Here is a 27,340-nt window from a genome sequence, read left to right on the forward strand (position 1 = left end):
CTCCCTCACAGATGAATGGGACACCATGGAACTCCAGTTATAACAACATTCTGTGTGAGAGGAAGTAGCACAGTAGTTTTTCATAAATCTTTGGGTGGCTGACTTTGAATTTGATACAGTTCTTCCTTTTCTTTCATTGTTGTTTAGGAAATGCTAAAGGAGGACACTGACACGTCAGTTTTCATTTCACAGGCCTTCGGTTTTATTTTTAAGGTTTAAAACATTATTACGAAGTTTTTCCAGTCTTGAAAGGATGGAAATCCCTGTTTATTTCAAGAGTAAAAATCCCTTCCCTCTTGAGAGTAGTCTGAAGATTACAGCTGACAGAAAGAACTTGCCATCTTGCAATGCTGTGAAGTCTGCAATGACGGCAGAAATGCCTTTAACATACCAGAGAGATGTCTGCCACTCCAGCAATTACTATGCTCTCTACCAGAAAAAATGCCTCAAGAACATGGCCAAAGACCTGCATTTTTCCAAAGACGTCGTCAGGCATAGAGGACCATCAACTCTGTCTTTTAAGGATTATGATCAGACAGGCCTATATGATTTTTCCAGTGTCATTCATAGACAAAAGCATGAACAAGTTATTGTGAAAAGGGAAAAGAGACCACGTAAGCTTAAGCCACTGAAGATACAGCCCATGAAATCAGATGTTGCTCCTGCCAAGCAAACCCCTACAAATGTTCCTTTCTGCTTGGAAGAGTGTATCTGGAAAGCCAAGATGGAAAGTACATTGGCAGAGCCATCTCTGCTTGTACCTGTTCCTCCCCCTCCTCCTTGTGATCCTCCTCATTCACAGACATTCTTGACTCAGCTTCCTGACTTCATGTTAGGAGACTTGATGACCCCAAAAAGTGGGTCCAAAAGAAAATCCCAGAGCACTGAAATCCCTGAGTCAGAGCGTAAGGACCCAAGATGGGAAGAAATTATGTTGCTGAAGTTAAGTAAGGCTACAGCTCAGTGGATTGTGAATAATCAGGCCACCTGGGGAGGATGGGTTCAGGCAAAACCAAAAGGTTTTAAGAAGCAAAAATATGACTGGAATAGAATCAGGTATGTGCTCCCTGTTGATTCTGATGTGGAACTTCTGGACAAAATTCTGGCAGAGGAAGTGACAGCACCCAGAATTTATGAAGACAATGAAACAGAGACACTCCTACCTTCTTACTATAGGTAAGAAACAGGATTGCAGCAACTGTTACCCTGCAGATGCCTGATCTTGTCTGATCTCGGAAACTAAGCAGGGTCAGGCTTGGAAAATAAGTCCCATTACATTAAATACAATGAAATTAAATTGAATGTTCTTCCATATAAGGATGCATGAGACCGCTGACATCAGATTACAGCCCAATCCTATCTAGCGCTGGCGCAACGGGGCTGCATGGCCCATGCTATATCCAGTGCTGGATTTGAGCAGGCTGGAGGCCTCCTCAGGGTAAGGGAACAGTTGTTCCCTTACCCATCCTATCTAATAGGGCCCCAACCTATCTAATAGAGCTACTCAGTTTTGCAGGCACAAGTCCAAGAAGCCCTGTGTCTGGCTTTCAGACCCAGGAGGGGAGATAGGATTTGGTGTGCATCAGTGCTGCTGATTGCTACCATTTGTGCAGTGCCACAAATTTGCTTTATGAAACATTTGTGACACCCAGCATCAGCGCAGCAGCCACTATGGTGGCACTCCACACACTTAGGATTGGGCTATTAGTAACACACATATTTTAGTTTTACATTTACATTTGATATGTTCCCACCTATTTCATATGCTCCTCAGTTAAGAGACTGAGGGACAAAGCACGGATATTCTAGGAAGACAACTATGGTAAATAAGTCAGACAACGCAGTTTTAGCTTTTTTCTACTATTGCTGACTGGTGCTATCATGACCACTTTTCCATTAGTTGTTTAGGCACAGGGCTCAACATTGCCAGTGAGATTACATTAAAAAGTCACATCTCTCTGGAAACAGACTCAATAAATTCTACTTGCTTTCACAACACAGCAATACAGGTGGATCCTATTTATCTGTGGATTTTACATCTGCGGATCTGGCTCAAAGCGGGTCCCCTGGAACCCTCTGAAAGGGACTGGGGGTGTGCTCCAGTTCCCTCTGGAGGGCTTTCTGAAGCTTGCAGAGGCAGTGTGCGTCGGCCAGCTGCCTCTGCAGGCTTCAGAATGGCTCATAGGGCCAAAAGAACATGACTTCTTGTTTCCTGACAGGCTTCAGAAAGCCCTCCATGATAAAGCTGTAACCCTTTAGCTGGTAAAGAGATGTATGGAACCTTGGGTGAGCAGGCACACAAAACTGCATACACCAGCAGAGTTCTTTGAATGCAGTGGTTATATTTCAGAGCAAGGGTTATCACAAGTAGAATAATCAGTAAACGTTCCTAGTCAGCACGATGAGCAGTCAGTCCATAAACAACAAATCCAAATCAGCTTTCCAAGATACACAGTCAAAGTTTTCCATGGTCAGGAACAACATGTACGTACTCACATCCAGCCTCCCACGTTACTGGCAGCAGTTCCATAGTCTCCTACTACACTCCTACTGCTGCACTGGAGGCTCAACAGACCAAACATTAAGTAGTTGGAGTGGCCTATCGGTGTAGGCTATGCCACACCCAGGGTGTGGCAGTCACAGGTGTGTGCTGATCCTGCTGACTCCAGCAATCTGCACCTGTTCCTGAACCACCTTGTTGGCTGTGTTTCTGTCTTACCCAGAACATAGACCTGACACTCCAGAGGGGACAGGAGGGTCCCCTTCAGAGGGCTTAAGAGGCCAATTGCAGATTTGATTATCTGCAAATTTCGGCATCCGCAGAGGGTCCGAGAACAGATCTCCTATGTTGACTTCCATCGCTTTGCTCTTTCAGCCGTTTCTCACACTTAACCACATTTCAAATTTTGAAATTTCCATAAATTGTCCACATGCTTTCCTCTTTTGTCTAATTTCATCCAACCTTCCAGGACGTTCATCAAGGTTTTTGTTTATTTTTTATTTATGTTTATTTAGGTTTGCATGCATTTGCATGCAGTATATGCATAATTATACAGTAGTTCATTATTTATGTTTTTCTCCAGCCCAAATAAATTTGTAAGCTAAATGAGGCTATGGATTCATCCATTTTTGACTTTCATTCATGTTCTGGTCGCTAACCAGATGAAAGTACATGTTATTCCTGTATCCGTGTTGTTTTTTTTAAATAACGCAGAATGACCCATTTGACCACAGTTATCTTGACAGTGATCCAAGGCATTATCAAGGAAAGGTGGATTTAGGATGGAAAAAATCAGCATCCGTACAAAATAGTTTTGGAAACAAAGAAAAGGCTAAGGTGGCAATACATACTTTTCTAGGAGTAAGTTCGATTGAACACAATGCTACTTACTTCTAAGTAGACATGTGTAAGATTGTGCTGTAGGTAGGCCATAACACGGTAAGTTCTGCCCTGTATGCAAAAGATCTTAGGGAAATTGTGTTTTGCTGAAACAGAGTTGAGTAAAGAGTAATTTTTCACAGATGCATTTACTCAACTTTGCTCCTCTGTAACACAGTCTATGAGAAAGAGTTATAATATTACCAATAATGCCACTGATTATTTTCTTTATAGACAGCAGAAACCTGAAGTTTATTGAGACCATGGTGGGAAGCTGGCCTGCTGTCTGGCTAACTGTTTTTGCTTGTAGCTAGTTACCAAAAAGGCAGGGCACACAGTCATTTCACTACTGCTTCTTGCCTTTTTGTAAAAAAAAGTTTTCATACCTTAACTTTTCAACAGCTTTTGCACTGTGCTGTTCCCTGGAAACATCTGGGTTAAGAAACACCCTTAGACCTGCGTAAAACCTAAAGCCTCTCCCCAGTTCCACTTCCTGACCTACCCTGGACTCTGCCCCCAGACCTTGCCTAGTTCCAGAATGAATTGGCTGCCATGTCTGGTGTCTTGCCATATATGGCTGGTGGGTTGTTTTTTGTCCACTGCCAACCATTAATGGAAGCATGTTTCTCGTTACACAGAGTACCATCTTTCCATACAATAGTGCAGTGCATAGATGACCCAGTATGTAACAACACTACAGCAGATCAAATATCAGAAAAGACTTTCAGACTGGCATCTCCTATTAAACGTCGGGAACGGCTGAACTCCCGGGTCGGGAAATACTCATATACCACCAGCAATGTCTTTGAACAAGAGCTCTATTTTGGTAAGTAGACCTAGAATATCTATGAATCTTTTTGCATAGTCTTATATAGGAATGTGTGATTCAAGTATTGTTCAAGATTCTTTCTTTCTTTCTTTCTTTCTTTCTTTCTTTCTTTCTTTCTTTCTTTCTTTCTTTCTTTCTTTCTTTCTTTCCTCTATATCTTGCCTCTATATCTTGCCTTTCTCCCCACTCTGTTGGTGCGATATATACCTCACCTATTCTGGATCAAATACTGCATATTGAAAAGCATGGTTTATCTTTGAAAAGGTCTTGATAAAATTTCATCTGAATGTGTGGCTGGATACACTTGGTAGCTTGTGCGTGCATTGTGAATTTTCTGCCATCCTACCCTGGACTGCTCTATGTGGCACTTTTTAAGCAGCATCTATATCTGGGTCTAGAAGAATCTGGGTCTAGTTTAGACTTCTACCACTGCTACAACTGGCACTCCATTTACAAATGCAAGATTTCTAGGGGATGTTCCCAATTACAGGTGGAAAGGTGATAGTGCCATGAGCTAGGCCTTCAGTAGGAATCTAGCCACTGACTCAGCAGAAGAACCAGCTAGGTCAGAAGGTCCAGAAGTGAAATGGGAAGAAGCAAAGGACACCGATCCTAAGCCCAGCAATCAAAGATATCCCAAGCCAGAGACCTCAAGCCAGAGACCCCTATACTAAAGTCCCCCAAGGCAACTACTGCAGGCATATAAAAGGACTCATAAACAAGGACCAGACCTTTTTTGGAATAAGTTGTCTTCTCTTGGGAACCTGTCCAAGATTCAGAAGCTCTTATACCCTTAACTACTGGCCTCTTTTGGTATGTTGGCATGAATCCTCAGTCCCATCCTGTTGGTTTATTCCCGTTGCTCCCCACTCCAGACCATTGCCTGCCCTGCATCCTATGATGTTTCCTCTGGATTTAGCCTTGCCTGGTTTGGACAGAGTAGAGCAAGTATTGGAGGAGTGCAAGGTTATACACCAAGGCTTCTCACAACCTATTGCCCAGACTGGAGACACTGATCAGCCCAAGGCTACCCAGCATGCTTTATGTGATAGGAATTTGGGATCAAGACCACTCCCTAGTCTAAGGGCCCAATCCTATTCAACTTTCCAACACTGATAAAGCCATGCAAAGGGGCATGCACTGCATCCTGCTGGAGAGGGGACAGTCACAGAAGCCTCCATAAGGAAACACTTGTCTCCTTACCCCAGGGCTGCATTGCAGTTGCATCAGTTCTGGAAAGTTGGATAGGATTGGGCCCTAAATTTCCACTCTAACCACTACACACTGATTCTCATATGACATTGAAAAGTTTAGGCAACAGGAACTAGATCAGCAGTACTATCTCCTGGCTGTTGTTTTTTCTTGACTGTGTTTAGGGACTGCCAAGATTGTGCATCAAAAATCCAAGAAGAACCACATTGTTATGGATAACCATGATGAGTATCGTAAACACCTATGTCAGCATTACCCAAGACCTCCAGAGACCTGGAGCTTCAGGCCACAAAAAAGGACAAGTAAGAGAAGACTGTATAATAACAGGGGGGAAATGAAAGAAGCAGAACAGTGTTCTTCAATAAGTAATAACATTGATAACTCCCTGATTCTGAACTATTTTATTGGGAAGTAAGTACCATTACTTTCTTTTAAGCAAGAGTGCTCTGGTTCAGTGGAATAACAGGTAGGGGTGGTGGCCCATTCCAGGTACCACACCAGAAGCGGGTGTCATGTGGCGGCAATGCACTCTGGAGTTTTAAAGATAAGCGCACGTGTTTTAATGCACATGTGTGCGCTCTGGAGTTTTAAAGAGAAGTGCCTCAGCCAAGTCAACAGGCTTGGAGTAGCCAAGGCCCAGTTTGGATGACATCCCAAGGGGATGTTACCCTTGCTCTGCCTCAGCTGACTTTGGCCTGTCCGGGCTGCTTCCTGTTCTCACAAGCGTTGAAGTGACTCAACCACGCTTGGAGCGGCCACTTCTTTGCTCTGCTCTGCTTTCAGTTCTGCAGTGGCCAGGCTCAGAGAGGCCGAAGGGTGTCATCCTTTGGCTGCTCAGAGCTTAACTGCTGCAGAACTTGGAGTGGAATGGAGAAGCTGCTGCTCTGAACTCAACCAAGTCACTTCTTTGATCTGTTCCAAGTCAGCAGTTTGCAAACCAGAGGTAAATGGTGGTGATGTGGTGGCATCATCACATCACTGCCAATTACTGCTGTACCTGTGCTTTCAGTAAGGTAAGGTAAAGTAAGGTAAGAGTCACTGCACTGGATCAAAGAACAGGTAGTTTTGTCACTGAGTTTACAAATCAAACATTGTTACCTAACAGTTGTTCCAGTGAAAGACCATGGCCATTTCCAAGTGGACTTCCCAAAGAAAACAAAAAGTTTGTAAACTAACATGTACATAGGCATTTGTTTAACAAATAAGACTGCTAGCTGGAGTTGTATGAACCCTTCAATATTTTCTGGTACAGGAGAACTGTTTTAAATCATGTGGCCTTTTATAAGTAGAGTAGGGCAATTACAAACAATTTCAGCATTTTTCCTACTTGCAGGCAAATTTCTACATGGTGAGACATTGTGGAAAATATAGCACGTGATCGTGACGTTCAAGATTGCAATAACGTAAAGAAAAAATAGAACAGATGGAATCACAGCTCCAATTCATGGGCACGTAGCCCTTGTGCTCTTATGCTAATTTGAACTCCTTCTATACCACATGGGGTCACATATCTACTTCGAAAAGATAGCTATATGACTGACATAAGTGCATACATCCCAACTGTAAATATATTTCCTTGATAATGTGCATTTAGGCTTAGTGAGTGTACTTAGCCAGTGGCGCCACTAGGGTTTTTGTCATCTGGCGCAAGAGGACAGAGTGTCACCCCTATAATGGACCTCCTCCCATGCAGTGGGCAGGGCAATGTCCCGGGTGTGTACCATTGCCCCACCCTGCTGGGTTTTTTTTGGCCATATCTTTTGATAGAATAGAGATATTTCAATGCAGTTTGTTTCATTGCATTCTGCATGAAATTACGTATCTATTGATAAATAACATGATGGTATTATTCAAAAATACCAAGTTATTAAAAATTTTGGCCAGTAGTGGTGTCACCCTCCAAAAATTCTGGCCAGTAGTGGTGTCACCCAGTACATCCCTCACCCCCCACAGCCCCCTAGTGACAATACTGCACTTAGGCCCAAATCCTAACCAACATTCCAGCACTCGCATAGCTGCGCCAATGGGAAGTGTGCTGCATCCTGCAGTTGAGTGGCACTCACGAATCCCTCCTCAAAGTAAGGGAAAGTTTGTTCCCTTACCTCGGAGCTGCATTGCCCTTTTGTTGGTGCTGGGAAGTGGGTTAGGATTGTGCCCTCAGCGTCACAACCTTACATCCCAGTTCTAAACACATGAAATAAAAGTAAACACCATTGAATTTTATCAGCCTTCTAAACAATGGATGTGGTTCAGACAGCTACTGGTAATCATTTTGGGGACAAGGTCTAATATGGATTGCTACCAACCTGTTTCTGTCACAATGCAGTTGGATCACCTCAGAAGGTGCAGAAGGGAGCCATCCCCTGGATTGCCCTTCCCACTATTATTGAAAATTTTGCCCAGCTGACTAAAGCAGATGTCGTTATACCACAGAGAAGAAAAAGGGTCTCATTCCAAATGTCTGAAAAAGATTTATCCCTGGATCTACGTATCCGCAAGACAATGTTGGAGCAGTGGAAGACTGCTTGGAAATTGGGTGAGTACTTGGGTCCCGCTTTCATTGAGTGTAGCCCAGCTTGTTCCATTCACATCAATGGTTGTTTTGTTATAAATGTCCACTGCTATTGTCTGTATTGCCTAAAGGACATCACTAGCTTGTTTGTGGAGGGTCTTCTGAAATGAGCTAGCAGTCTCAGGCTGGTCTCCCATTTGTAATACTCATGCCAGTTTTCTCTTTGTGATCTTTACCCCCTCAATTCTCAGCGCCTCGGTGGCAGGCAGCAACTATCGAAGGACTAATGAGAGACCTGACTGACATTCAAGTTCAGAATCGGCTTAAAGCTGTAGTGATATGTGCATCTGCTGTGCTTGAGCGACCTGATCCGGTCAAAGAAAGCAGTGAGGATTCAGGTAAGAGAAGCTTTGATTGGAAACTGCTGTGATTTCAGTTCTGTTTCTCTGGAACCGCAGACAGGTAGGAAGGTACAAGTGACTGGCAGGTAAACTGTCATAAATCCAAGTACTTTGGTTTATAGCTAGAACTGTTAGGGTTTTAACCTATATGTAATTATATGGAAACAATGTCTCTAAATGACAAGGTCTCTGGATATATCGGATGCTGTTGTTCAACAGTATGGTGAAGGGAGCTGTCTTATATTGAGTCAGAACAACGGTCTGCCTAGATGAGGTGTTGGCAACCTTTTTCTTTAAGGAGCCAGACATTTGGCAGTATCATCATCATGTCACCAGACTCACCACTGAACTTCTGGGTTGCCAAGCACCCAGAAGTGGCAAAGCCTCCTACCCAGTTTGCTGCACCCCAGACAGGAATTGACAGAACTCCCCTCCTGGGCTTGCAGCTCCACCATTCCTCATCTGGCAGCGATTTGGGTGGAAGGCTTTGCTTTGCAAGTGGAGCTCTGCGTGGACCAGACTTCTGCAGATAGGCTGGATCTAGCCCACAGACTGTAGGTTGCTGACCCCTAGCATAGATCTAGTACTAAGCAGCAGCAGGTTTCTTTCCCATACTTTGCTACTTGATATCTAACAAGAGATACCAGGAGCTAAGTCTGGAATCCCATCACCAAGGCTGGGATGAGGACCATAGCCAATGACACTTTGACTCCACAGCCCTTAATACCACTTGGGGCCTAATCCTAAACGGCCTAGCGCCAGTACTGAATGTCACAAACATGCTGTAAGGTACGTCTGTGGCACCCAGAGAGGAGGGGTTGCCAGTGCTGGGTCAGTGCCAGTCGATGCTGGGCCTCAGCGCCCTGCGGATGGCTGGCCAATGCTCCTCCAGCACTAGCTGGTGATAAGACTTATGGGGCAGGAGGAGAAGCAGGGAGTGGGTGGATCAGGGCAGAGAGAAGGCAGAAGTAGGGGAGGATCAGGCCCAGTGGGGGGGCAGAATCCTCTGCTGCAGCATCCTAACTCTCCTCCCAAGCCAGTGCAGAACCAAGGAGACCCATTGACACTGTCGCAGTGTTACTTGAGGTAAGGGAGTAAGTGCTGCTTTACCCCAAGGAGACCCCGTGGTGAGCTCAGTGCCCCCAGGATGCAGGTGTCACCATTTTGGCACTGCTGCAGCCCTGGGTGCGGTGGCATTCAGGGTTGGGCTGCCCATGTGGAAGTACTTATCAATGGCTCATTATTTTAAAACAACATTCTTGCAAAGTAGTGACTACATAATGAAAAGCTATTAGCTTCTTTTCATATGTACTCCCACTTTGTAAAACCCAAAGCCAGGACTGGAGTGTATCCAATGCTCAGCATTTCTTCAACTTTTTGGTCTTTGAAGTTCTTTACACTCCTAAAAGGAGTCTTAGGGAGCCCTGCTGCCGCATGTGTGGAGTTTCAGGGAGCCCTAGAGCTCTGGCACATGTGCTGCATGGCACAGCGCTGAGCCCAATGACAAATACTGGTGAAGAGCCAGAATGGGAGAAAAATGAGGAAGGAGAGCTACAAACAGAGGAGGTGGGAGGGATGGATAAGCAAATTGGGCAGGGGGCAGATAGTGGCCAGGTGACTGTGGAGCCCCTGAAGGGGTCACAGGAATCCCCAGGCCTCTGAGGAGCACACTTTGAGAAACACAAACCCATGACTCTCCTTTCCTTCACACATCCTCTTCTTTTCCACCCCCTCTTCCTTTTCCACTCCAGGGAAGGAGGAGGAGCAATAAAGGCAAGTGAGCAGGTAGAGGTAGAGGTGGGCACTCCCCTGACAGTCTTCCACCTGAGGCAACTATCTCAATGGATGAGCCAGACCTGAATGGTGTGACATTTACAAAGCATATTTATAAAGTGAATGATTAATCTGTAAAATAAACAACATAACGTCTTCTCCCGCCCTCCCCCCCCCCCCCAAAAAAAAAAAAAAAACAACTAGGTGAAGTTTTGGCACTGACAGGCTTAAAAATGTATCTGATTTTCTGTGTTCTGATTTTCTCAGTAATAGGACTAGAAGCTGATGCAAGACGTTTGGAAATCCAGGATATACCGGAGAAAATAGATCCTTTACTTCGAAATACTTTGTCTGATAAGGATTCTCATGTCAGAATGGCGGCGGCTGTGTGCTACTACGCTATAGGGAAGCAGAATGAAGTAGCGCAAGCCATCATGAAACATGCTCTGATAAATGGTTAATATAGTAACTTAGTAACTTAGTAATGATAATAACTTAGTAACTTAGTAACTATAGTTAATATAGTAACTTTTATCTTTCTACTGTCTTTCTACTGTGTAGAAGGCAGTACTGTAGCTAGAGGGGGCGCAAAGCACTGAGTTTTGCAGGTGCCTGAATGTGCTGTGCCAACGAACTCTCCCTCTCCCCTTCAGAGCCATTCTGGGGGGTGGGGGCAAAAGGGAAGCATCCGGTTCTTTGATTCTATGGCTCTATGAATCTAATGAAAAGAACAGTGCCAGACTAAGACTGCAGTCCTATCCACACTTTCCTGAGAATAAGCCTCATTGAACATAATGGGACTTACTTCTGAGTAGATATGTATAGGATTGGGCTGTGAGGTTGAAATTCTATAAACACTTACTTACTTCCACTGAATTCGGTTGGTCTTACTTCTGAGTAGACACATATAGATTTGCACTATAAAAGTAGTGCTGGAGCCCCCTGTAAAAGCAACCTGTAAAAAGAAGAAACGTTTTCTTTGTGGTAAGCACTTAAACAATGGTAATGGGTGTGGGGAGGCTGCAGGGGCAGCAGAGATAGGGTTCGTCCATATACATGGTTGCCTTAACCACAGGGGGCCCTGGATCCCCTACAGAAATCCCCTCTATTTGTTATTGAATGTAGACCAAGCCAGAATGGGCTTCATAATAAACATATTTAGCATGTCATGCTGTCCAGTAATTCTCTCTTTGTCATCCAATAGGCAATGCTGCAGACAACTGGGCAGCAGCTCAGGCCTTGGGAATGGAGGGCATTGCCAGTTTCCAAGTGGTGAAAACAATCTTGTCACAGATTTTTGACCAAAAGGATGATGCCAGAGAAGAACAGGCTTGCCTTCTATTATCTCAGCTTAGCAAACAGACAGTAAGTAACAAGATTCAGGATGAAGAAGAAATGGATGTCCATCATGGTCATGGCCCACTGGTACTTTGTGAGTCAGGATTCGATGAAATTGATCGCTGTTTAATACAGACACTGATGAAGGTTCATAGCACCTTCTGTGCATACATGTGGCAGAAAAAAATTGTGGGATCCATTGTGCCACTCTGGTGGGGTCGAGGAGGGGCAAATTCTCCTGGCACAAAATCCCAAGCTGGACATTCACATGAAAAGCATTTTTGTTTCTGTCTGCAAAGAAATAACTAGTGGCCCAATCCTATCCCCCAGTAGCACCAGCGGAGCACATGCTCCACCTATGCAAACTATTGCAAAAGTGCAGTCAAACACTTTGCAGCAGCATGAAGCCAGGAGCACTGGTGGGAAAGCCAGAGCCTTCCTGCTGGTGCTCCCAGGGATGCTCACTGGACAAGGTAAATTTGGTGCAGGGGAGGGGGAATACAGGGAGGGGTGGAATAGGCTGTGGGGAGGGTGGTGACAGGGACAGGGGAAGGCAGACTGGGGCCAAGAAGGTGGCAGGATTGGCGGTGCCAACGCACTCCGTATCCTATCTTCCTTCCTGGAACAGATCCATTACAGATCAACTTGGACCTGTGCCAGTGATATTTCTGGTATTTTCTGATATTCAGATATTTTCCTATGAGGAAATAACCTATCATTCTTGATTATTATAAAGCATTCCACTTAAAAGATGGTAGACATGTCCTCAGCTAATCAGGATAGCATTTCTGGTACAATAATCATTCCCTGCATTCCATCTCTCATTTTTGGTTATGGCCAAACCAGTGGGAAGACACATACCCTTCTGAGTAATGATACCACCTCTGGTATAATAATATATAAATCCCATGTCCTCTGCACTAACTTCTAAACTATCTAAGGTGCTTTTCTGGCTTTCCACTTACTGTTGGCATAATCTTTCCAGGCTTTGGTTCAGTGTTTATTGGCATCTGAATTAAACAGCTACCAATGGAAAAATCGAGTTTTGGCCTGTAAAGTTTTTTCTCGTATACCTGGGAGTGTCAGCAAGGTACGTTTCACTTCATGAACCCAATATGTAAGGAAATATTGGAAGTGTCATCTTCCTAGATACAGTACTAGAATGTACCATCATTCCTGGTAGAGTGTGTGAGTTCCAACCAATGTGATGGAAGGTTAAATGAGATTCTATTCATGTAGTGCAATCTCATGCATGTTCACTTGTCAGGAGGTTTCACTGATTTCAGAGGGGATTATTCTCAGGGAAGTGTGCAAAGGACTGCAGTCCTAGGGCCCAATCCTATCCAACTTTCCAGCACTGATGTAGCTTCAATGCAACTCCGAGGTAAGGGAACAAATCCCAAACCTCCACTGCCTTGTGGCTACATCCAGTTATGGAAAAGGCTTCAGGAGTCAACCTCAAGGCAAAATCCGGAGCCGGAGTCCCTGAGGCAGTTCATGGCTGAACACAGTCACGTTCTGGCAACTCCTGCGACGCCGCTGGAACCAACTGTATTGGCTTCTGCCTTTCCGTTGGACCATTTCAGTGACGTGGAGAGGGGGGATTTGCTGCATGGGTAACAGCCTATCCTCCATACTTACTTTACCCAGGCTTCGTGCACTGGAGAGGACACTCTGTTCCAGAACCACCATTCAGAGCGTGACACCATAGTCTTCCGAGACTGAAGGATGCCAACGTTATACCTTGAGGAAGCCTCTGTGACTGCCTCCCTACTGCAGGATGGAGCACACACCCCATTGACACAGCTGCACCAGCACTGGAGATTTGGATAGGATTTGTCCCTTAGGCAGCTTAGAATGAAAAAAATCATCTCTTTTTGAAGAATTCTTGTCCTATACAATGCATCAAAAATATTAATTTCGCACATACTAACTTGGAAAGCATATTTGTGGCGATGAGGATTCCAATCTACAATGCAGATTGATCCAGATGTTGTTTTAGTCTGACTTCTGGCCAAGATGGTGGCAGGGTGAGAGGTTCACTAGAATGCTCTCAATAGTAGTCACATTCCAGACACAATTCCAGCTGGCCAGAAAGGGTGGTGCATGAAGACCTTGCCATTTGAAGTGGACTCTGTTCAGGAGAGAAGTCTGTTCTTTGCACATGGGGTGCTTTCTTGGAAACTTGTGCAGTACAAGCATGATGGACATATTGTTAACTGGGCTATGCTACCTCTCTGATTGGGAGTTTCCCTGTCCCCACCATCCCCTGTTGACTTATTTCATGGTTTGTGCTGAAGTTTAGTCCCATTGTTATTAGGTAACAAAGAAAACTGCTTTAAAACAATAAATTAAAAATGTGTTGTTTTGGTCTGTGCAAATAGAAAAAAAATATTTTCCCATTTATCAACATGCTGATTTTCAATAAGATTATTTAGGGTTCTGTGTTATTACCTTAGGCTTAGTAATTTTTTTAAGTCTCATTAATTTGACACACAACTGATTGGCACTTATGCGATATAATGGTTAGAATATACATAGGCAATATGGGTCCCTTTGGGTCCCTGGGTCCCTTTGGGGAGAAGGGCGGGATAAAAATAAAGTTTATTATTATTATTATTATTATTATTATTATATGGATAGAAAAATTTATCTCAGTACCTCTTGTACTCAGATGTAGGTTGCATGAATGAAAGTGTACTTCTTCTAATGAAAGGCTTCTCCCTCTGGTTGAAGCTCTCTGCGGCTCATCTCACATCATTCAAATTATAGCCCTCAGGAGTGAATATTTGGGGACACAGGGCTGCAGTGGGGAGGGGAGGAGGTGGGAAAGCCCCATTCTGCAAGCAAAACTCAGCCCATCTGTATCCTGTAGCACACTGGACAGAGTGGAATTGGTATGTGCAGTCTAAGGTTTTTCCTGATAGCAAACTTCTCTAGGCTTGCCCCAAAATATTCATTTACCATCCAGCCCCTCCTGACTAGAAAACTGCTGTTTTTAGAATATGCACATTAGCATCTGCCCTGGGACTCCTCCAGGGGCTATAGGGCTGTAGCTCAGTGGTAGAGCTGATGAGTTGCAGGCAGAAAGATCCATGTTCAATTCCTGGCATCTCCTGTTAGGAACAAGAAATACTGGTGTTTCCTCGTGAATCACTGCCAGTCATGTGTTACTGAATACTTAGTTACTGAATACTTGTTACTGAATACTTAGAATACTTAGAAAGTTACTGAATACTTAGAATACAAAGAATGTCAAGCAAGATCAGCCAATGGTCAGACTCAGGTTAAGCCATTTCTGCCCAATGTTGCATATATGCAACAGGGATCAAATGTGTAAACCTAAGGGCTGGGCAGAAATGGGTTTTAAAACAAAGTCAAGGCTGGACATAATGCTACTCGAGTGGGTCAGTCCCCTTTGTTTCTGTACATGCCTTTAGACATATAGCAGGGATTTTTTTTGTATGGGTCTTTGTGGGTCCTCTTTCCCTGGGGAGGGGAGATTTGGATTATTCTAACACTGCAGCTTTTCAATCAAGGTTGTTAATATATCTGTGCTACCTGAAGTTTCTTTTATGATGTTCTAAGTAGGATGTCAAGAACAAAATTGTCCAGCTGATGTGGACAGATTGGAAGTTTGATGTTCGGCAGGCAGCTGCCAAGGCTTTGGGCCATTTGCAGCTTGGGAAAGAAGTCCATAACCAGCTTAGGTAAGACCTGTGCAACACCATCTAAATCTGATTCTATAGAAAATTCAGATTCTGAAATGCAGATAGCCATGGCGTTGGCAACAGACTGTTTCAAAAACATTTTGCAAATTAAATGACAAGGCACAACAAGATCCCTATGAATGCCAGAAACCTTGTATCTACTATCTTCATTTATTAAGCTCTTTGTATTGTTAAATACAGTACATGATAAAGATAACAATAGCTCAAATCATTTTAAATGCAAAAAACATGGGAATCACTCAGAAATTTTACTGAGGTAGGTATACTTATATAACCTTGTGCAAAATATGACAAGAGAATCCATCATACTGTTGCTGGTTCTAGCATGACAATCCCATTATAAGTAATGATGACATTTAACTTCAGATAGGTCAGCTGATTTGTGAACTACTTTTTGTAGAAAAGTGTTCGTTTACTATTTATTTATTAATAATATTTATATAAGGACACACTTGCATTTTAGGGAAAGACTAAAAAGAGGAGACTGCCAGATGAGGGTGGATGCTCTTTCGTACATTGGCTGGCTGAAACTCATGACTGCCAAATTACTCCCAGACTTTCTTCAGTGTTTCTCAGATGACTTTGTTGCAGTTCGAAAGGAAGCCTGCTGGGCAGCTGGAGCACTTAAGATTAAAGATGAAACAGTAAGTTGTCAAAATGCCTGAGAAGGTCCTGATTATGGAGGTAAGGATAAATTCCATTATTTAATAGATGAATTGCCAACCTCTGTATTCTTGGGAGCAGGAATGTAGTCAAGGGGGAGTGAGAAGGGAGGGAACGGAACTCTGGGACTTCTACAGTTGAAACAGTTATGTCATCAGCAGGAGTGCTTAGGTGCTACTGTTGCTTTCTCAGTTCTGTTTGAAGAACTGTGAAGGCTCAGAAGGAAGCAAACAGAAAATTACCCACAGACGTGTTAATGTCTTCGCCAAGGTTGACCAACCTTTTAACTTTGGGGCTCTTAGACCTTTAGCAATTATGTAGAGGCAAGAATTTCAGCAGGTGCAGCTGAGAGATGACAAGCTGCACCTGCTGAAATTCCCTCCTCTACACAACTGTTAAAGGTCCAGAACCCCTGAAAGGTCTAGGCCAGGGGTGCCCAAACCCTGGCCCTGGGGCCACATGCAGCCCTCAAGGCCTCTCAATGCGGCCCTCAGGGAGCCCCCAGTCTCCAATGAACCTCTGGCCCTCCAGGGATTTGTTGGAGCCTGCACTGGCCCAACGCAACTGCTCTCAATGTGAGGGCAACTGTTTGACTTCTCGCATGAGCTGTGGGACAATGGCTTCCTCCACTGCTTGCTGTTTCACATATGTGATGCTGCAGCAGCAGCAAAGGAAAGGCCAACCTTGCTTTGTGCAAGGCCTTTTATAGGCCTTGAGCTATTGCAAGACCTTCATTCGTTCATACAAGTTCATCTTTAATATATTCATGTATGTAAACTTAGGTAAATTTATTCAAATTTTAAATGTAAAATAATTCTTTTTTTCCCTGGCCCCCCAACACTGTATCAGGGAGATGATGTGGCCCTCCTGCCAAAAGGTTTGGACACCCCTGGTCTAGGCCATTGTCTTTTCTATGAGCTGCCTGAGAAAATATGTCGTGCATATTACATTAAAGTTACAATCATATGCAAATGTACCTGGCTGTGAGTCCTACTGAACACATTTGAACCTACTTACTGAGTAAACATGTTGAGACAAGCACTCTATCTTTTATATTGATCTAGAATATTTACATTTCATGTTTCAGTGTTTGTACATTTGTTTCAAAACTGTTCCAACCCACTCCAAGAGTTGGAGATGAAATGAGATAGATATTTTAAATGAAGTACTGTACAATAAGTTTCAAAGTAAAAATAAGCAGCTAGGGAAAAAACCAGCTAAATCTATAGTTGATTATTTTGTTGAATAGTATTAGTGGGGCATGCTATTTGTGTACCGCTGTTCCAAACTCGCTTGCATTTTTCTTAATACAAAGCATTTGAACAGGGTGTCACAAAAAAGAATGTCTCGACTGACAGGGCTGGAATGCAACTGATCAGTATTCTAACCCTAACCTGGCACCCCACCCCAAGTGACCTTGGCCATCTTCTCCCTTCACAGAGCCCTTCTCAAGCATAGGAACTTCAAACGTATTTCAATGTATATTAAAATGCATTGTATATTTCAGTGTACAGGAAAACTCCAAAAGTCTGGCATCTAATTGTTCAGCATGAAAATGCTGGCTACATATTGTCCAGGAGTGATCCCAGCACAGGAGCAGACTCCTGACCCCGTCAGCCCCTCAGCAGGGGTCAGTCACTGGCTGCCAAACAGTTTGGTTGCTGCCAAAAAGCATAAAAAGCAGTCATCTTGGGAATTTGTTGAAGTTATTCTGTTTAACACAATGTATGAATAAGGTTTTGTGTCCTAACACCTGTACTTTTGCTTCCTAGGTGCTGAAATGTCTTTTTAAGATAATGCAGACTGACCCCCTCTGGAAAATCAAGGCTCTAGCCATTAGAGGTACTCACAGGCTAAAACTCTGACATTCCTACTCAACTGTTTACCCATCTTGTAAATTATTTGGGGATCTGGATTTCATCTCTCCTTTGATAAAGCACTTTTGTCCCTTTCTTCTTCAGTGCCAGGTACAGTTTAGTTTCAGAATGGAACTATAAGTGTGCAGCTTCCTGCTCATAAATCTGGCAAATACTAGGTCACTGAGTTCATGCACATCACCTTCCTGGCAAAATCAGTCAAAACAAACACTGTTTTCTTTTCTGACAGCTCTGGGTCTGATAGGCCAGGCAAGTCCCCGCCTTAAAGAACTTCTTCTCTGGGCCCTTCATTACGAAGATGATCCTGGCGTACGAAGGGAAGCTTGCCGCAGTATCATCACCCTCAAGATGCAAGATGAAACCGTTCGAGCTACTTTACTGGAGAGAATGATACTGGAACCAAATGAATTGGTCAAAGAGTAAGTTGGTCAAAGAGTAAGTCTCCTAAAAGAAGATACCATTGGGTTTAAGGAAACTACACACTCCTGTCCTTGGTATTTCAAGGAATCAAAGTGAGGGAGATGAGTGCAAGTATGAGCCAGCTTCAAATAAACATCTAGTGAGAATCTTTTCCTTGATGAAAAGGGAGCAAAATGTAGGATGCTACGATGCACAAGATTGCACCATTACAACTACCTCAGACTAGCTGATAGGGGTGCCAGATACGCACCCTTAACAGCAGAATGGAAAGATAGCTATCAACTTTCTTAGGCTTTCCTTTGAGATCTCTGCAGTGCAGAACCAATAAGTTTTCTGTTACTTCCAATTTAGGGAGGTGAATCGTGCTGTGACAGTTTTCCATTTTGAACAGGAAGAGGAACACGAAATGATTCAAAAGATCAAGGACAAGGTGAAAAAATGCAGGATACCTCTTTCTTTTTTTTTAAATGAACATTATCTTAAGGGGAAGACAAGCTTTTCTGTTGGCGTGATTAAGAGCGCAATCCTAACCCCTTATGTCAGTGCTTTCCAGCACTGGCATAACAGTGCCAATGGGACATGTGCTGCATCCTGCATTTGGGTGTCACTCACAGAGGCCTCCTCAAAGCAAGGGAATGTTTGTTCCCTTATCTCAGAGCTGCATTGCCCTTATGTCAGTGCTGGAAAGCACTGACATAAGGGGTTAGGATTGCACCCTAAGACACTTTAAAAGCAATTTTCCTTTGTGTTTTTCCCCTACCCCACCTATAATAATTTCTGATGATGTAAAGCAATACGGAATTACTGTATCTTATATAAAGGTTATATATTTCTTTTGTGCATGGGAAGGTAATTTTGGTCATGGAATTACAGTGAACCCTCAGCTGAATGGACTAGTAGGGGAAAGGGATGTCTGTTAATGCCAAAAGTCCATTAAACACAGATCCTTCCTATTTGTTTGTTAACTCCCTACCTAAGAAAGCTCTCTTAGCATAGCTGCTCTGCTGTCCACCATTCCTAAATGTCCCCATTCCAAGAGTGTCCTGGTGGAGAGAGGATTGGTAGCACCAACAGAGCTCTCTAAGGCAGGAAAGTGTGGGAAGGGACTTGGGGGGGCAGGCTTTCCTACCTTCCGGGACTCCTTTGGTGCTGGTGCTTTCCTTTCTGCCTTTGAGCAGGCATTCTAGGAATGGACAGTTCTTCAGGAAGCAGAACTTACTGGAATTCACTTCCTAAGGAACTCTCCTAAACAAAGTCCTGCAGACATCAGAAATTGTCCTTTCCAAAGACCACTGAATTGAGGTCTCTTAAATGAGGGCTCACTTTATATAGGAACAACTGTATACAGACAGAATAGGAGCATAATCTCAAATGTTAAGTGAAGGCTTTAGCTATATCCTTGAATATAACTAAGAAGCATTGGAATGAGGTAAGAAATAGCTGAGGGAAAAAGGGAGATTTCCTTTCCATTTTCCTATTTGGGTGGCTGTTGTACTTATTATTCAGTGTATATAAGGCTATTCAAACCTGCAGTAAGAGGCCTAGAGGCTGAATCCAGAAGTGGTGTTTTCAGGCCTTAGAAGGCCTTCTGAGGCCTAGGGAACTCCTGGAACACTCTGGTTGCGTTCAGAGGGGATGCTGGGGTGGCTGTGAAAGGTGTGCCCTGGCAACTACATCGCTGCCTTGTGACCTGTCCTAATCTCTCTCCTGGCAAAAGGGCTTGGTTCATTCCAGGGTGTGAATGCCCCCACAGGAACCCAAACCATTGCCATGGAGAGACTTGTGTGTCTGTTGTACATGGCTGCTTTTCTAAGAGAGCTACCTTTCTTTCATCTTCTGCTGTGGTCAGAAAGCTATCCTTTGGATATGCATATCTGTGTGGGTGGGGTAAGGGGATTTATGACTCTGGGCGCAGCAGTTCCTGAGAAGTATCTCAAAGCCCCTTTGCTGATGCTGAACTGAGGGTAGTGTGGCATCTTGTGTCATGTGCATGCATGTTTGCCTACCTGCCCACTTGTCTTTGGGGCACATTCCCAGGATTAGCAAAGGTGCCTGTTGCTATGTTGCTCATTCTAAGTGGCCAGCAGTGCAATATCCTTCCAGCACTGGCTGCTCATTAGCCATGTGCCCCTACCCCCTTGTCCATTCATCCTAGCAGCTCTCCTCTGGACCTTAGCCTTGAAGCTACATGGATATGGTGATTAGCTTCTTGAACATCACACCAACCTCATGCTGATAATAGACTGATGTTAGGATGCTGCTCAGCATGGGCTGTGTCGTGTTTCCCATAGATGCCATCAGCATTGCTGGGAAGGGCTACACCTGCATTACTGGGAGGACCACACTGGCAAGGCATTGCCTGGACATGTTTAGGATATGACATACATTATTCAGGCATCTATGCAACGTCAGTGCAGTGCTGATTAGCCACTATAGGAGAAACCACATGTTTGTATATACTCATCAATATTTTCCTGCATGTGTAAACCTAGTCTATCAGGGAGATTATTATTAAGCTTGATTTCTTCTCTGTGATACATTTAGGATGCTTTTGACTTTTGGACTTGCTTTCCAATAAAAGCCTCCTGTGCATTTAGAGGTGGCATGGTCCCATAAGAATTAGACCACATGCCTCCTGTGCATAGATCAGTTGGTAGAGCTGGAACAACTAGCTGATGTGGCTGCCTATTTCTGTCTGTCTGTCACCATTCCAAGAACCCTCATTGATTAGTTTCAAATCTAGGCTTTCCTACTTTAAGAATAAAGAAAACAGAAACACTGCTGTTTCTACCAACATTTCATTACATGCTTCAACAAGTACCTGAAAAATAAACTGTGGTATTGCTACACAGTGTAATGCATATTTTCATTTAGAAACCAAAGGTATTATGGAAAGCAGCCATCGGGTTCACAGTTCTCAAAGAGCTAACCATTTAACAGCCTGTTCCTCAAGCAACTTTCACCCTGTCCCTGTCTTTCCATAAGAAAATAACTGGTCTGGTCAAGCAGAATTAAAATTAGATAAGTAGAGCCCTTAAGGTCAGGGTGTAACTGTGACCATTATATAAAAACACACTCTGTATCTGATCCAGATTATTGCATTAAGCACAAAGGACTTGATAATTGAGAAACTGCTGAAACTTCAAGAGATCATAGAGAGAACATGGCATGAAGCGCACCGCATCTATCGTGAGGAGGGAGACATCTTTGCATACAGAGAGATACTGGAAATCTTCCTTGACGTTGTTAAGGCCACTTTTACTGGTAATTTGGGATTTGCGGGGGAGAAGAAAGAAGGGATTTGGTGAAATGATAGTTTCAATGTTTTCAATTTTTACTACGGTCTTTTCTGGAAAAGACTTTCAAGGCAGCCAAAAATACAGACTACTTAATGTTACAGAATATAAAATGTGGCTTTAAGAGGGGGTCTGACTGAAATGAAGGAAATATATATTTCCAAATAAGCATCCTTAGTACAAGAGATATACATTGGTTCTGCAAAGGAAATTTGCTTGGTTTTAAAAAGCCATACAGTACTGACGAAAATTCTTATGATAAAGTACTGACCTTAGGTGATAATTTCATAAGTTGTATATTCCCATCCTTATGTGCAATGTAACAAAAAGCATACATATCACACCGAACAGGTACTTTTATAAACGTACCGCATTTCAGTAGTTTAAGGCTGCAGTCCTGTGCACACTTACCTGGAGTAAGTTCCCTCAAACTCAGCGGAACTTATTTCCAAGTAAACATGCAGCAGATTGTGCTGTTAGAGCCTGCTCCTGTAAGAGATCCACCACCTTCAATTCCAATGGAAGCATAAGAGATGCAAAGGGAAACTGTAGTAATCTCTCTCTACCTATGGATCTATGGCAGCTGTATTAGATATACACCACATTGAGTCTAATAATATCCTTCCATTCCTCATCCACATGTCCACATTTATAGTACACTTATGCACTGAATTTTCTACTCTTTTTTGCCAAGGATGAAGGCACCCACCTTGAAAAATCTAGCACTTCTGCTTACTCTAAGCCAATGGCCCTCAAACTGGTGGATTGTGACCCACCAGCCTATGTAACACTGCTTCTTTCCCTTGAAGGAGCAGGGGGAAAGCAGCAACTTTCCACATGCCACTGCAGGGGAAAGGGGGCTCTTTTTAAGTTTAACTTAGGTGCTGCCAGGGTCTGGGTGTGTGTGTGGGGAGCCCTGTGCAGAACTGCGGGATCCCCATGGCCTGTAAAAAGTGAAGGTTTTTCACTTCCAGTTTTGTCGCTATCACAACTTTCACTTTTACAAGCTGTGGGGAGCCATGCAGAGCACTCTGCAGGGCCCCCCACACCCTCCCCCCCCAGACTCTGACAGCATCTCAGTTAAAAATAGCCCCCATTCTCCTACAGTGGCACAATCCTGGGGAATTGCATTACTGTCTTCCCATCCTCCCCTGTTAAGACTTCTTGGGAGATTTACTCCCAAGAAGTATGAGTACCAGTGCTCTAAGCTTTAGCCAAATAAAGTGCAGTAACACCTTTATCTTGACCATAGACAGAAAAACTGGTTTTCAGGCTTACAGGGTAAATATTACGTAAACAGTTCTGTTTAAAGCCTCAACTATCTCTATAGCATTTTAATATGCAGATTATAACACTTTACTTTGTTTGTAGCTTGATATTATGGCAAGCTGAAAAACTAACTTTATACCAATTTGTCTATTCAGATCAAACACGCTGTCCCAGCAGAAAGTTCTCAAAGCTCTGGAAAGAAATCATAAGTTTATTAGTAAGTACAACAAAAGAGTATTCTTATTCAATGTATTTTTTTAACTGCATCCAATGTGTTACACAGACAGAGGATTCTTGGTTATCAACAATCCCTTCTCAAACAAAACAGTGACTAAAGCAATCTTGTCATCCAAGGTAGTACAAGGAAGAGCTTCCACACTGACATATTCTGGATATGAAGCAAGCAGGAACTCAATTCCATTTGTGTACTCGGGCTCTATTTCACAATACTTGGGCTCCTCCTTGTGGTATACCCTTGAGTTTTCTGTGTTGTAATACAGCAACACACTGTCTCCTTCACTGCACAATCTGACAATTCCATAGCGGAGCAACCGTACCTGCGTCTTTTTCTTGATTGGGACATCAAGATCTTTGACATGCCCATCCTCCCACCGTGCTGGAAGTCCATACACACTCAGTGACTTTTCATTCTCTGTCAGTACTGGGGGGAGGCAGTCGTGAAGAAAATCCTTGGCTTTCTGATCAACTGCAGCATCTACTGGTGCATAATCCATGAGTTTAGTTATCAAAGTCCTGACCTTTTGCATAAAGGCAGTCCGGCGAGGATCATCAACTACATCAGAGTGTACGCCACCCATATATTCTAAATAGTCCACAGGTAAACCTTGGCGATACGCCACATCCTCTTCCATAGCCATGTGCAATGCTGCAGGTAGCAGCTTTTCCAGCAGATCTCCCCAGGAGTTCCTCTGATAGGTCGAAACTGTTATGTGGAGTGAATGTGCATCTGGGAGGCAATCCCCTTGATGGATAAACCCCCGTGGAAAATAGAGCAGGTCTCCAGCTTCTAATATGGTTTCCAGAATGGGCTCTCCAATCTCCTCCTGGTCGAAGTTATTGCTGGAGAACTGAGGCAGCGCCTCAGCCTCTTTCCTGGGGTTGTACACCCGCCAGTGCTTCTTTCCTTCCAGCTGGACCACGAAGGCTTCGATGTCATCATAATGCGGAGCAAAGCCCTGTGTCCCAGCAGGGGTCAAGTAAGTGTTGGCCCCCACCATGCTACCAAACTGCTCCTGGAGGATGGAGAGGAAGTGCCAGACAGTGGAAGAGAAGGCCTGCGGGTTCAGCATCCGGAGAGAACAGCCGTTCTTGTAGAAGTCCCACACCACGGCCGGCACGGCACGGCCGGCCGGGTTGTGCGTCTCCCTTACCCCGCCTTCGTAGCTGGTCACGTCCAAGTGGACCCCAAACTGGACGTGATGGTCACGCAGAACAGCGTCGAACTCGGCGGTGGAGAAGAGACCCCCGTAGTAGCCAGGGCTGCTCCTGTGCACCAGGAGGGGCTTCTTCTCCCAGTAGTGCCTGAAGAACTGCTGAGGGGGGATGGGGGCGATGAGCCACTCAAAGAGCTGGGCGGCCCGCTGGCGGCTGTGCCGGACCCTCCCCAGCTCCTGCAGGAGGCCCTGGAGCGAGGAGCCTGCTGAAGGAGGGCAGCGGACGGCGCTGGCAGAGAAGGGCAGCGCAGAGGGCGCCCCACCTGCTGCCATGGCTGCTGGGGGGCTGGCACCTGCCAGACCCCGCTGAGGCTTCCCCCGCCTGGCTCTGGGCCTCCCCCTGCTTCGCTTCTTCGCCAGCCTCGCCTCTGCTGCTGAGGCGCCGGGGGCAGGAGGGGAGGCTGCGAGGGGCGGCGGCGGCGGCGGCGACTGCTCGCCGTTAACGAGTCTCGCCGGAGCCCCGGGTGCTGCCCTCTTCAGGGCCCCCTTCTTGCACCTCCTGCTCGTTGGGGAGACGGTCAGCCCTAGCCGAGGCGGCGGCGGCGGCGGCGGCGGCTGCTCCTGCTGCCGCCGTCCGGAGGCGCAGCCAGCAGCGCGATAAGCCGACAGCGCGGACACGCGGCCACCCAGCACCTCCATGCCTCAGCTGAGATGAGTTCGCATGCGCAGCAGCGGCTTCCGAACCGCCCAGTGTCCGCAGACTTCCGGTCTGGGTTGCAAGACCCGCCTCTTCCGGCGACCATAGAGAGGGGCTTTCAAAACTGCGAAGGGCTGGGAGTCGATCAGCATAGAGATGTGAGGAGATAGAGCGTCACCCCTGGAAGCCCTTAGTGGGAAATAGGCAATAGAGGTTTTCTGTTTTGCCAGGCTCTCTTTCATTGTGTGTGTTTTCTCTCTCACACAACACCACAACCAGGGAACAGCCACTAAAATGGTGTGTTGGAAGAGCTGGAACAAATATTTCTTTACCCAGCGTATGATTGGTCTGTGGAACTCCTTGCCACAGAATGCGGTAGTGGTCATGGGGAGAGGGATATTCTTTTCCCTCTCGCACAACACCACAACCAGGGGACACCCACTAAAATTGAGAGTTGGGAGAGTCAGGCTCAGAACAGACAAAAGAAAGTATTTATTTTCCTAGTGGGTATAATTAATCTGTGGAACTCCTTGCCACCGGATGTATAAGGGGATTGGACATATTTCTGGAGGAAACGTCCATCCTTGGTTACAAGCCCTGATGGGTATGTACAACCTGGTTTTTGAAAAAGGCTACCTCAGAATGCCAGCTGCAGGGGAGGGCACCAGGATGCAGGTCTTTTGTTAACTTGTGTTCCCTGATACAGAGAATGGATAGAGGGATGTTTTTTCCCCTCTTGCACAACACCACAACCATCATCTGGAGTGCTGGGAGCTGATGCCTCCCTGGGTCTCCCAGCCCCCTCTGCTGTACATCCAGCAGGTGCCCAGTAGTGGTGTCATCACTGAGCACTGTGGTGTTTGGCTCTCTGCACCACCCCTCTGCTCTTGCTCACATAACTAGAGCTGGATGCAAGGCTGACAGACTCTAAACAAGATTGAGGTGATACTTCCTAACTGAGTAACTACTGAGTAACTACTGAGCACAGTAACTACTGTGCTAAGCCAATTCATGTGATGTATGCCTCACAGTGCAATACTATGTGTATCTACTCAAAAATAAGCCCCAGTGAGTTCAGTTAGACATTCCCAAGTAAGTGTGTATAATACTATTCAAATGCAAGTACATCAGTTCACAACATTTGTGGCTGCTGCTATTCAAACCAAAATCCAAAGTATGCTGACTATAAAGTAAGCCACATGGAAGTAGGTGAGATGTTCTTCTGAGAAAACATGCCCAAGATTATACTGTATAAATGTTTCCCAAACATTTTAGCACTGGGACACACTTTTGACACAGCTGTGAAAGCATGGGAATCACTATCAACACCACATCTTCTGCCTGGTGATCTTCTGATTCCATTACAGGACCCACCTAGGTTTACCAGACTTTTAAAAAAGGAGATCTAGAAAGAAATTATTTATTTATTTATTTATTTATTTATTAGTAATAATAACCAGAAAAAAAGACCCTCAGACATTTATCTCCCTATAGTTACACATGTTTGCATACTACAGGAGCTGAGCTTGTTACAGGGTAATTAGCAGTTACAGTATCTGATTTTTGAATAGCCTCAGGGCTTGAGGTAATTGGTTATCTGATCTTTCCATCACCCTCTGGCAACCTCCCAGAAATCAGGTCTTGACCCACCAGTTTGGGAATCACTGTTGTACAGGCTTTTGCATTTAATAATGAAGAGAAAGCAGTCTGGAATTGGTTTACTATATCATGTGCACTTGCTTGCCTGATGATGTAAACAGTAAACATGATGTAAACAGTAGTTGCTTTATTAAGAATATTCATATACCAGTTTTCAACAAAAGTAGTTCACAAAACTCACCAAGATTCAATATTATTAATAACCTATATAGAAAATGAGAACCAATACTGAACAAATTAGGAAAAGACACAATTTCTTCAAGGATTATTTGCAATCAGATAATGGGGTGGGGTGTCTATGTGTGTTTTCACATCTGTCTAAGATCAAACCTTGCTTTAATACTTGCATTTCAGCCTAGGCTGGGAATCTCACCAAGCCCTTGGACGCAAAAAGCCTTCTCAGAAGCGCTGAAAGCACACTACGCCGAGAAGGAGGCCCATGCCAAGAAACTGAAAAGTCTCGCTGAGAAGCAAAAAGGATCCGAGATAGTCAACAACAGCGAAGAAACACTGCTGGTTGTCGGTGCTGAGCAGTGACCAGTCAGTTACTAAGCTGACCCTTTTATTATGCAAAAGAAGGTACAAATATTCTTCTATAGTTGTGTACAGCAACAGTTCTTGAGAGACTTGTGGCCCAATACTATCCAACTTTCCATTGCTGATTCAGCACCAAGGTAAGGGAACAAACATTCTCTTACCTTGAGGAGGTCTCTATGACTACCCCTCTTCACTGCAGGATGCAGCACACACCCTGTTGGCACAGCTGCATCAGCCCTGGAAAGTTGGATAGGATTGGGCCCTTGGAGGCAGATTTATAGAGCCATAGCTGCCCATAGTACACATGTTAATGTGTGCAATTCCACCATGTGTGCATTTCCACTTGGCATTTT

At 44.5% G+C, this 27,340-nt stretch overlaps 2 protein-coding genes across 2 annotated transcripts; one reads left to right on the plus strand and one right to left on the minus strand.

The window, feature by feature from the left end:
* The first annotated feature begins 253 nt into the window (after positions 1–253).
* HEATR4 (HEAT repeat containing 4) lies at positions 254–26,987 on the plus strand. Its single transcript, XM_066622864.1, has 16 exons — positions 254–1,176; positions 4,018–4,205; positions 5,585–5,722; positions 7,747–7,956; positions 8,184–8,330; positions 10,374–10,562; positions 11,311–11,471; positions 12,430–12,534; positions 15,036–15,154; positions 15,639–15,819; positions 17,611–17,680; positions 17,945–18,134; positions 18,487–18,565; positions 21,228–21,399; positions 22,856–22,917; positions 26,805–26,987. The coding sequence occupies exons 1-16, from the start codon at positions 254–256 to the stop codon at positions 26,985–26,987; spliced, it is 3,117 nt and encodes a 1,038-aa protein (XP_066478961.1).
* On the minus strand, positions 22,888–24,790 carry RIOX1 (ribosomal oxygenase 1). Its single transcript, XM_066632381.1, has one exon. It carries the CDS (start codon positions 24,425–24,427, stop codon positions 22,976–22,978), a length of 1,452 nt encoding a protein of 483 aa, XP_066488478.1. The 5' UTR covers positions 24,428–24,790; the 3' UTR covers positions 22,888–22,975.
* Positions 26,988–27,340: the final 353 nt, after the last annotated feature.

Source organism: Tiliqua scincoides, chromosome 1 (genome assembly GCF_035046505.1).
Source record: "Tiliqua scincoides isolate rTilSci1 chromosome 1, rTilSci1.hap2, whole genome shotgun sequence".
Taxonomy (NCBI): Eukaryota; Metazoa; Chordata; class Lepidosauria; order Squamata; family Scincidae; genus Tiliqua; species Tiliqua scincoides.